The sequence below is a fragment of the Mixophyes fleayi genome, chromosome 2 (genome assembly GCF_038048845.1).
Source record: "Mixophyes fleayi isolate aMixFle1 chromosome 2, aMixFle1.hap1, whole genome shotgun sequence".
NCBI classification, from domain to species: domain Eukaryota; kingdom Metazoa; phylum Chordata; class Amphibia; order Anura; family Limnodynastidae; genus Mixophyes; species Mixophyes fleayi.
Genome location: NC_134403.1, coordinates 74355548 through 74367972, shown reverse-complemented (window position 1 = coordinate 74367972; position 12425 = coordinate 74355548). Strand labels below are relative to the sequence as shown.

Below are 12425 nucleotides of genomic sequence, written 5' to 3'. Positions count from 1 at the left end.
CTTAAATGTAATTAAAGTGTCAATGTTGACTACATGTACATGCCACTTTTGTCATATGAACAGCTGTACACTTCAGACAAGAGTTTGCAAACTGTTGGTGAAGCGGTAATGTATTTATTTTGTGAAGGTGCGATAATATGAATGATAGAATGGGCAATCATGTTAACCCAATAGGTCTGCTTGGTTACATCACAAGGCAACCAAATAATTTTGGAGATCAAACAATTGTCCTTTTGCTTACAAGCAACTATAAACTAGCAGTTCCTAACTAGGGGTGCTAATAATCATGCTAGATTTATAGTACAAAATTATTTTTAACATTTAGATTTGTAGATCATATACTGCAAGTAATTAAACCAGTATCCAAATTATTGGTCCTATGTGAGATGATCTTCATTATTTCTGTACAAAAACAAAGGCCAGAAAGAACTTAAAGGCAAGATATGATGTGTCCATATTTACATTTTATGCTGATTTTTTTTTTTTTTTTAACAAACATGTAAAAGTATTTTGCAATACATTTATGTTTTCCGGATATAAAAATCTGATCATCATTTTAAATTATTTGAGTAAGCAACTATTCACAATGCCAGGGAAAGGCAAGGAAGTACAGGTCATGTGCCACAACTTTTATTTGGCATGGGGGAGGGGAGGCATTCAATTTCTGCAAGGATGAAACAGTTTAGAATGAAGTATGAGCCAGGGATCTTACAATGTAATCTCATAAATATATATACTGAAGTAACCCAAAATATTAGCATGAGAGAGGTTAACTGTATAATTTTGTTTAAAAAACAAACAAACAAAAACACATGACTTGTAGTGAATGTACATATTCTCATAGTAAGTCTATGTGTACACTGACAAATATTCTGGGCCTGATTCATTATAGAAAATAAGGCAAAAAAAATGAGTACGTTTTCTCTGGGGTGCATATTAGTTTATTATTTTGTACATAAGATAAATATGGACTCCTTTTTCGTGTAGCACACAAATTCTAGATAGATTTTTTTTTTAACAATGAAATTTAAAGTTGTTCTAGGACGTGCCCTTCCTCCAATTATAAATCTGTCCCGATATTTTAAATTTAGCTCCCCCTACAATGCAACATGGTTTTGCCAAGGTGCAAATTTACTCTTTTTTTTGCTTTACTTTCCTTAATGAATCAGACCCTCTGTGTTTAATATGTGGCATATAACAATATGTGAAAATAAAATAATGCATCAATTTAGACTACATATTAGCATTTTTATGTGCATTAAACTTGTGTTGCAGTCCATTTTAAATGTTTATTTCCTTTTAGTGCATCTGATGCACACAAATACAGTTGTAAACTTAGGCTGGGTACACACGACAAATTTTCTCCTGATGCGTTACATAACATGATTTTATCAACGACTGACTGGAAGAAAAAAAAAAGAAAAAAGAAGAAGCATGATCAGCATGCCGATTCATGTGTACACGCTATGAGCCTAATTCATTAAGGAAACTTGGGCAAGAATTTGAGTAAGTTTTCTGGACAAAACCATTTAGCAATGCAAGGGGTGCATATTAGATCATTTTGCACATAAAGAAACTACTGGCTCTTTTTTCATGTAAAACACAAATACTTGATAGCTTATTTGTACACTGAAATTTAAAGTTGATCTAGGAAAAAAAAAAAAGACAGCACTTTCCTTAATGAATCAGGTCCTATACATTTTACAAGATTTAGGCTAGGTACACACTGAAGTATCTTTCGGCCGACGTGTTACCTAAAACGATTTTAGGTAACACTGACAATTTACCTTCAGATCTGTGGCTCTTCCCCTGGTCTTCTAATCGTTTAGAGAATGACAGTACAATAGTCACTCATTCACATCAGACTGGTTAAAACCATCTTGTTATAGCAATAGACATTTTTCTATGAATTTTGTTAGCTTCTGTGACTCGGGAACAAAGTTTTCAGTGTCAAAAATTCCATCTACAGCACTCTGCATTTAATCAACCAGGACATGTTCATTGCTGGCATCGGCTGAAAGAACCATGGGGTATATTTACTAAACTGCGGGTTGGAAAAAGTGGAGATGTTGCTTATAGCAACCAGATTCTAGTTACCATTTATTTAGTACATTCTAAAAACCGATAACGAGAATCTAATTAGTTGTTATTTAGATAGCACTTTTTCCAACCTGTAGTTTAGTAAATATACACCCATGACCCGAAACTCTTTGGAGATCCTGATCATGAGTGCATACACACTACAGAATTGGAAAGACATTGATTCAGCGATGAACGGATTTTTTTTTAGACTGGTTTAAAAGTCTCGTTCAGTGATATGATGGGCTTTGGAGCGATAATCATTCATCGTCTGATTGACCGGATAACTGGATGAAAACACTGTAGTGTGTATCCAGCCTTACATTCAACTCAATGGGAGCAAATTACAAATGCAAGGAGATGTGGTTACGAAGCTTTTATACGTGCATATGGCTTGAACAACAAAGTTATGTTTCATCAGATGTATGTTTACAATAAATAGACTGAACACCCTTGTTCACATTAAATATATACCTAAATGCTTCCGAGTTTTATATGCTTGATTACTTGAATTTTTAACATGTTGTAGACGCATTGCAAATGACTGTACGCAAACTAAGGAGATTTAACAACGCATCAAACTCAAGAAGCCCTCATACATAATGTAGCTGAATGTCAGGAAAATATGTCACTACTATACTTTTTGGTTAAATAAACTTTTTGTTTGTAAAGTACCTTACACAGGAATTATTGAAGTGTTCAATATCTACAAAACAAGTTTATGCATATCTGGGCAAAACTTTGCCAATTCACCTACACAGTAAAGGCAGCCAGGAACTACTATCTAATGAGTATTTGCGGAAAAGCCCTAGCGATGTCACAGTTTCTTAGTGAATGGATCCATTCTCAAATTATTTTATTTTTTTAATGGTAAACAGAGTGGTTGTTTCCATTTTGAATACGGGCAAATAGAAAGGGTTAAAATAATTACTTGTGTAGTGAAAAAATGAACTTAGAATTTACATTTAAAACAAATACCCAGACCACTTCCATTTCTCAAATATCAGACAAATAGCAAAAATGTTTAAATATATTCAATTTCTCTTGCCAGCTCTGCTATATACAGTCAGCTATAGGCAATACCACTTAAATATATATTGTTTCAGAACGAGGTCTGCAAAGACTAACTGTCCTACAGATTCATTTTGTATTCGTTTGCATAAAATATTTTACATTAAAATGGGAGGGAATAATCAAGCACCCATAAAAAAAAATAACTAAAATGTAGGTAAACAAATATGCACCTATTTCTCACCACAGTTGCCTTCATATAAATGCTATATAGCAAACGATATCAAGGAGACATCGTTACTATCTCTCTGTCTCTGACACAGTGGAATCAAAATCAATAACAGAAAATCATAAACTTGAAACTTTTTTGTACCCTATCTTTAAAAAACTTTCTGATAGAGTCCAAAAGTAGTGCTTAGCTACAGAAACAGAAGATATGGTGGACAAACAAGTCTAGCATTATCAGTTTATACAGAAGCACATGTAACCCTCACCAGGAAGCATAGACGCCACATGCATTCTGTCTTAATGCAAGACAGGCAGAATCTTAAAGACAGCATTTAATTCTAATACCAATATTGTTAATTATACTTCAGTGAGTGAATCATAATAAAGAATTTATAAGGTTATCTTTCCTAATAAGGCTCTTGCAAACGGCTAGTTAAAGGAGTGGACAATACCTTGTACTTTGTCCACTCTAAATAGAGCGTTTGAAACATTCTGATAGTTGCAGCAGAGTGTGCTATGTACTTAATGAGAACATTGCATTTTACAGAACATGAAAAAATATATAAAACACACATGTTCAATGTGGTGGTTGGGCATTTAATTTTGTAGCATACAATGACAGCTTATTTTGACAAATAATTATTCAGTTTCTGCCTAAGTGATCACAGTAGCTATTCAGGTGAACACCGAGTTAACTGAAAGTTAAAGATGTCCGATTCATCATTAAAAATGATTAAAACATTGACATGACTATATTCCCCTTTAAGTGGAGTGAGGAGGTTCAGGTCTATCTTGCAAATCAGTACTTTTGGATTCACATCTCATTCACAAATATGCTGTGGGGAAATGGATGAAAGTGAACTAAAACTAAAGCATTTTAGACCAATTATAGTGGTGCATTTTTAACGTGTTTACCATGTGCTACGCGCTCTCTAATAGAATCTATTGTACTGGTAGCATGTGTTAATGCTTGAGAAATAGGTATGCAGCATTTATGAGTTTTAAACACTTGAAGTACACAAAGCTGGAAACAAAAACAAAAAAATGAAATCCTATTTTTAATCCACTTTTAAAGTGGGAGAAAAATAAAAAGCCCACTGGCAGTACATAGAGAATGAGTCCTCAGTGCAAAAGGGTCCTAAAGTATTTAACATGTCATTACCCAATATTTTAGTGTAGGCGGTAGTTGACTCGATAATCTCTTCAAATGGATACTCGTTTTGATCAGTTTATACTGAAAAATGCAACTTAGTTGCCACTCCAGAAAAGTGGGTAACTTTAAACAAAAAAACCTCAACAATGTTTGATTGCATAGTTAATGACAGCACCTTATTCATGCAAGTTATCAACTTAGTTGATGTCAATTACATTGACAGCTATACAAATTGTAATTCACTCAGTTTAAAAATGTCAACTTTAACTAAAATAGTAACTGCTTTTATCGAAGAACTTTATGCAGAAATAGACATTAAACTTAAATTAAAGATGTACGCTACTACAGGCAGTGAAGCAGTTATGAAGAGTTTAAAGTTGTATGACGTCATCTACTTTATCTAAAGTAAGGCAATTTGAAGGTTAAAACATCTTTGCTTCATATAGAGGGGGGAGGGTATAAATAAAAAAAAAAAAGAAAGAAAAAGACGAACACAACAAAAAAAATGTTTCCGTGTGTGTTCAGACATATGTCACTAATAAAATACAAAACTGAAAGATGTTTAGTTTCCTTAAGTACTAATTTCATAAGTAACCCTTAACATAAATGTAAAAATAAACAGCTACATAAATAAAAGTATTTCAGGACAAAGTCAGTGGAGCATTTGAAAGAAAATGGAAGCCAGCCTGCCAGCAGCAATGTCCTTGATTTGCTGCAGAGGCACCAGGAAGTGCTGTAACATACAAAGCTGAGTGACATGTTGCTTATCATATGGGGTAAACACTTTAAAATGCTAATTCAACCAAGATACACATGAGCTGCCAGTTAAACTAACAAATCAAACACATATGATAGGGTGATTGCTTGTGTCACACCAGGCCTTCAAGGTGGCACATGTACACTGAGCAGCCACAAGAGCTTTCTTAGGGTCAAACCAGTAACCCACACTTAGCACTCAATGCAGTTGCCTAAAGTAACCATGTAAAGTGTCAGAGGCTGTACTGTCATCTAGATAGTTATAAAACAAGGCAAAAAAATAGTCAAACCACCAGATACATATGAAGGTTAACTTGAGACTGTACTATCCAAACAGTTTAAAAAGTAACAACAGCTGCTACAAAATACATTGGCATCACATAGTGCACATAATGACTTCTCTACACTAAGTATCCCAGAAACAAAATATTCTACCGGCTCCCAGGTCGGATCCTGCCAGCCCTGTACATGCTGATCCCCGCAGCACATGGAGGCCGGGTAGGACGCTACATATGGGGACACCGCGACTCTCTCCGTGTAACCTTCACTCTGTCCACAGCAGCACTGACAAAAGGTCACTGCGGTGTCTTTCAGCCATTCCCCTCCCCCCGCCGGCCCCCAGTCACCACCACCCCGGCCTGGCCGACTCCTCATTACCCGGCACAGTGCGGCAGGTAGGCAGCCAGCGCTAGGATTGCTGTGTCAGCCCGGCCTCAGTCACATGGCGGCCTCCAGCCCCCCTGATCACACGCTCCCCCGCCCTCATGTCCCCGGCTCTCACCTCCACGAACAAGAGCATCCTATCGCGGCAGAAAGCGGGGCCCGGACACACTGGGGAGGGGACACGGGAGAGGCAGAGATTAGTGCGGGAGAGAGACGGAGGGAGGACGAGTGAGTGACAGCGGCGTGGCCCGCACTGCTTGTCACACAGGCCAAGCTCCTCACACCCTCCCCGAGCTGCGGCGCTACAGCCCGACCTCTTCCGGCGTCCTCTCCTCCCATGGGCCGCTGCTACGCACACTACCTCAGAGAATGCTTCCGGCAATTAGGGGTCAGCGGCCGGCGCCATGATAACACGTGCGACTCAGCAACGTCCCAGGCAGGTCACGGCAGGAGCCGCCATTTTACCGCAGGGCAACGGGTCTTACAGGGGAGGAGGGCGCGGGCGGAGCCACACGGCCTCTGTAACTGCGCATGGTTACTACAGGGAAGGATATGTTACAGTCGTGTGCTAGTGATAGGTTTACGGTTGTTGTAGAGTAGACTAACTTGACTTGTCATATGGGTTTGCTGAAACTTGTAGTCCCACAGCAGCTGGAGAGTCCTGTGGTGTGTGAGTCTGTCTTAGTACTATAATTTATTTGATGATGAATGTGATAAACTATAATTGCATTCAACTAGCTTCTATAGTTTGCATATGGCCGTCCTTAGTCTCAAACTCAATGACTATTTGCACATAGAAACACAATACAGCAGCCATGACTATAAGTGATGGCCCAACTTGGAGCCAAATCAGTCAGCACAAAAAAAGTTAATGTGTCGTAACGTGAAGTGTGCTATATCTCCTATTCAAGAATTGTATACGCCTTCATTGTGCATTTATCATTTATAAACACATCAAAACAAAACCAGGGTGCCCGAGTTACCTGATGTCTGCTAAGTGTCACTCTATAATACCCTTCTTACTGGGTGCCATATATAGCTAAAGCTGGGTACACCCTACACAGGTTTCATCCAATAATCGGCTAAATCAGCCGACATACGATCGCTCGTTCAAAAGTCGGGTCAGTGTGTGCAGTGACAAATGGACGATTGTCGCCTCATTTGGTTGGTTGTACCGTTTAATATTTTCGTTCCAATCTCATTTCCGTTGTGTAGTGTGTATAAACTTCCGACCGATCCACAACAGTTCGTAGGAAATTACAGTCATTGCTCACGACAACATGACTGTAAAAAGTCGCTAAAGGGACGTCCGCTCTTCCCTTTATCGTCCTAAACAAGCCTAGTGTGTATGCAGTCCATGGACCGAGCGATCGAACCATTGATCGCATGTAAAATCACTCGGCATAAAAAGTTGGTGGAAATTTCTGTAGTGTGTACCCAGCTTAAGCAATTGCAAGGATCTTTAACCATTGATCTCTTTTAATCTCTGTGCATCAGGAATCAGAGTTGTGCATGTTAATTTGTTGAAATATTTATTTCACACAATATGTCTGGCACAGTAATTTTTGGTTGCTGTAATGGCATTGCAGTGCAATAAAGAAGAAATATTACAGAGATAGATTGATGTGCAGGTTTTAATGTCCAACCTGTGTTTTAATAGGAGCCAGCATCTTCCAATACCTACACAATGGATTCATATTAAATTATTCTTAACCCCCTTTCCTCTTTACTTGTTTCTAGCCAAGAACCCCATCAGCTGATAATAAACCCTGCTGGTGTTGACTTGTAGACAGGGAAACCTTGCAATCAGGGCTTGCGTTTTAAGGATGTATTCTTTGTAGCTGTATACATTCTGCTGACTGAGAGAGACTAATATATAATACAGAGAACTTTCTAATGGCTCTTATACAATGTACAAAACAGAGAGCCTTGTAGTAACTGATATACAATGCAAAAAAAACCAAAAAACATTTTCGTGACCATCATAAAATATAGACCCAAATCTCTTGTAGCAATGCAGACCCCCAAATCTTTGAAAGCAATGAGGAGCCCAAATCCATAGTGGCTTTACAATGCAATGTCCATATTTGTGGTATTATTACAGTGTAGAACTTGGGTGGCGATATATTAACTCACTGGACCCTGCTTCTTTGCGGTGCTGTTTTGGGGATGTGCCAATCATAATCCCTAGTGACCATGGCACTCTGGTAAATAGCACCAGACGTCCTCTAATAAGATGGTCCTGAGCTCCAAATATTGATCGGTCAGAGCTATCTATCAATGTTGTGGGTGGGCCAGACCGCCACTGACTAAGAGTCCCTGAGTCATAGTAGTGTGAAACACCAAGCCTGCTCTTGTGAGTAAACATGAAGACTGACACACAGTGCAAGTCAGACCTGCTTCCTAGGATGCATCTCTGCTTACATTACATTATGGTCAATCAGAGTGACACTCATTGTCTGACAATTGCACCAAAATTCAAAATGACAACTGACCTAATGGTCGATTTTCTGTAATTTTCCCACCTGAAAATTGGACCAAAACCCACATGTAACCCACTGGTATGCGACCAGCAGCAGGTCTCTCCCCTGGAGTACTGGATGAGCTAATTCACAGTGACAGCATGTATTGTATGAACACAACACTGTTGTGGAAAATTGTGATAAACAGGTTTTAGACACGGTTTTTACAGCTTCACCTATTCATGCAACATGCCTAAAGGTGAATGGGACCACACTCCTGGCAGTTTATGATAGAGCACAGGTAAGCCGCACTGCAGAGGCTACAGACAGACATCATGGGGATATAGTGACTAGGTGGCCTGTTGCCAGAGCACTGAGTCCATGGGAGGTTGGAGAGTGAAGCTATCTCAGTTGGAGTGTCAAAACTGGGGGAAAACACTAAATATTGATAAAAATATTAGCATCTAAAGAAAGGTAACTCAAATTATAGACTATGGACAAAACCCATTTCAGTTGAAAACCTAATAGAAGACCAGGTGCTCATCAGATTTTGCAACAAGATGACATTTCCAGACATATTTATCACCAGAAGGGGACTACTAGACACCAGCCCTCTCCCTAAACTCTTATAAGCTCTCACGAGCAGGACTCTCTACCCTTTGTCTCACGTCTGCACCTCATTTATCAACCTTGACTGTACTCTTTTTAAGTGCGATTGTATTTTGTATTATTGTAACATTGTCCTGTGGAGCAGAGTTTTGTGGCACTTTACAAACAGATGACTATGATAACATAGAGTCTCAAATAGTATTTTTCCCCTCATCCCATCATACAGCCCTCATTGATTGGAGCAACACCAGTTTGCTAACCAAGACATGTATAATTACATATCATTTTGTAACCTAAGACCAATATGTCAGTAAATCTTATAACACTCAATGTTAAGGGCATTACAGCTCCCCCTGCAGACACAAAACCATAGCAAGCTACCTTGCAGAAGCTAAAAGGAGACTTTGTTTCTGTTCAGGAGACACACTTCTGTACTTCTAAATAAGGATCTATTTATTACTCATTTAACATCAAAAAAACCTCTAGAAATAGAAATGTTGTCAAAGGCAAAATGCAGATACATAATTGTCATTGGGCAATTGGAACCAGCTTTAATAAACATACATACCCAATGTAGGCTATGCCTCGTCTTTCTCTCATCTCTTTGATTAGCTGTATAACTTGAGAAAAAGTTTTGTTATCCTAGGTGAAGACTTAAATATTATAATAGACAATACACTGCCCAACTACAAAAACTCACCAATCACCTTATCCAGTTTCTAAAGGTGTACAGAATGGTGAACGAATCAGGCGTATTCGTCATTGTAGAATTAAACATCCAACAAAAAATTGCACATTATAGTCCAACTCTCACTATTCATACTCCAGAGTTGATATGATTTTCAGACTGTCAAATAATGCAGTTAAATATATAGCTTGGTCAGGTAATTCACCAATCAAAAATGAAAACCTCTTGAAAACACCTCAATTCATTGCAACCATTTCTGATACCTTAACTTAGTTCATATTAACTAAGATTACTTTAAGAGCAACTCCATCTCAGATGTTCCCATGGCTACTTTATTAAAAACACTTAAGGCGACAATAAGGGAAGTTCATTAGCTATGAACTGTAAAAAAGAACTCAATAAAGTAACAACGCCTTAACATCAGACATATAAGTTAGATAAAGACCATAAAACAACGGTCTCATAAGAAACAAAAATGACTACATCTAAAGGAGAATTTAATCTTACATTATCAGAATGAAAACAAATTGCTGGCTCAATCAGAATTTTTTATGCTATACTTAAAACCCAGGTTAATAAAGGTAACCCTATGTCGTCATCCAGGTCAAATATACTTTTAAAAGCTACTCTGGATCACTGCATTCTAACTTTCCCTAACTAAGGTCACCTTAACAAGTCACAACAAAGAGAGACATAACTGGACAGTTGTCATCTTCCCAAGTTATATGTGGACACAGCTGCCCTTGACAAACATAATAGAAGAAGAAATAAATATTGCCTTCAAAACACAAAACTATCTAAAGCTCCAGGCAGTGATGGAATTACCATGACATACGACAAAACCTTTGCTAAAATTCTCGTGCTACAATTAACAAAATTCACGGCATTAAATAGCAGGAGGCGGGGCTTTATAGTGTCATTAAGCCCCACCCCCAATATTCAATACCATGAATTTCTGTATTTTTAGTGAGGACGGAGCTATAGTGACGCAATGCCGTTATCACGCCCCCTCCTACTCTCTGTCACATGACCTGTGCGGCAGGATCTCCCGGAGTACAGATTTAAGAAGTAGACAAGTATGGTGTAGTGCCATGGGGGTATATTTACTACACTGTGAGTTTGAAAAAGTGGAGATGTTGCCTATAGCAATCAATCAGATTCTAGCTGTCATTTTGTAGAGTACACTAAATAAATGACAGCTAGAATTTAATTGGTTGCTATAGGCAACATCTGCACTTTTTCAAACCCGCAGTTTAGTAAATCTAGTCCATGGTCTCATGAAAAGGACTCACCCACACAGATCCTGTTTACATGGGGAGAATAAACACAAATGCAACTTGTAAAGTTAGGACCAAACCCCAATTTACCCTTTGCTATATCTCCCAAATGTCTCAATTTAGGCAGGACAGTCTCAAATTGAGGGCTCTGTCAGTCAGAACAGCTTTGCATTATCTCCCATGAATAATCCCAATCTTCATGATCAAAAATACCATACTGGTGTTTTTATTAATGTGTACAAAGAATGTGAAAAATAGCTTGACAGCTAGAGGTGAAAAAGTCAACAAATCTCGAACAGAGAAAGGGTTGCAGTATACTTGTTAGCGGTATCAGAAAATATACAAGTTGTAAGATTCACCCTGAGACTGAAGTTTAAGGAAAAGCAATCGCTTAGCTAACTAGAGAAATCTGTTTCATTTTTAAAGATACCAGTGTGATCTGATGTGGAAATGACAGGTCCACTTTAAAAAAATCATTAAGCAATATCTTTAAGCAATATCTGGTTATCTCTGTGTCAGGAGCAGTTTCACAAGCATGCAGTATGTGTAACAATAGTTTGTTCAGGTCTTGCATTACTGAAACGTTGGGTCTGTGGTCTTTTCATATTTGTTACTGCAGAGTGTAAGGCCAACCTAACACCATACTATGTTTAGCAATTGAGTACAAAGAGAACACTGAGCTAGACTGTTCCAGTATTACATGATCAGCTGGACTCCTCAAATACACATGGGAGTTGGTTTCATTTGAATTAGTTCACACATGAGGGCTGCATACCAGCAGAGTTTCCTCCTGTACAGCAGTCTGGACAGTGCACCAGGTTTGCAAGCTCTGGCTCCAGTAGCCTAGCTCCAGACCAGATACAGAGCCAAGACATACCCTCACAATTTCCAGACAAGGAGAAACTGAAGTACTAAGCTTAAAAAAAACATGACCTTTCGTAAGTTTGTAATGTTGAGATTCCAGTTGTTTAGAGTGCTAAGCTCTTTTTGTAAGACTAGTCATAGTGGGATATTATGCTGAAAAAAAATAATTGTAAAGAAATATATATTTGGGAGGTCAATGTACTACAGTGTTTATTCATATTGATGACCAGGGGCACCGAAGGTGAGTGGCTGCAAAGTGCTTGGGCTCAGGCCTCTCCCCAGTGGTGGTGATTAAGTGGGAGCAGATGGGGCTCTGGACCCATCTGCGGCTCCATTAGACCCGGATTATCGGCGGGGGAGAGTGACTGTGAGATTCAATAACTTATTATTGGTCAAGGCAGTTGCACACCCATAGGCTATATGTCCTTTTCCAAAGTTGCGAGTATGTGGAGGGCCCATACGATGAAGTCACACCAGGGCCCAGGAATCCTCCAGGTGGCCGCACTAATGGCTAACAAGGGACATTGTGTGACAGTGTGGATAACATAACGTCAGTAAATGCCATTTAGGAAAATGCACACTTCATGGCAACGGTATTCCCTGATGGCAGTGGCCTCTCCCTGCCACACTGCAAA

The 12425-nt window shown here is 38.7% G+C and overlaps 1 protein-coding gene across 3 annotated transcripts in view; it reads right to left on the bottom strand.

Moving 5' to 3' along the window:
• LARP4 (La ribonucleoprotein 4) overlaps positions 1-6342 on the bottom strand; it is a 40257-nt gene extending 33915 nt beyond the window's left edge. Inside the window, exon 1 of one of the 3 annotated variants that reach the window (XM_075199284.1) lies at positions 6252-6342. Coding sequence is in view for 2 of the 3 variants with exons in the window: in XM_075199282.1 (XP_075055383.1) it covers positions 5663-5716 (54 nt within the window). In the remaining variant the exon portion in view is untranslated. Of the gene's footprint in view, positions 1-5662; positions 5776-6008; positions 6218-6251 lie in introns of those variants that run through there. The other 2 variants (XM_075199283.1, XM_075199282.1) reach the window with 2 other exon arrangements.
• Between the last annotated feature and the right edge of the window lie 6083 nt (positions 6343-12425).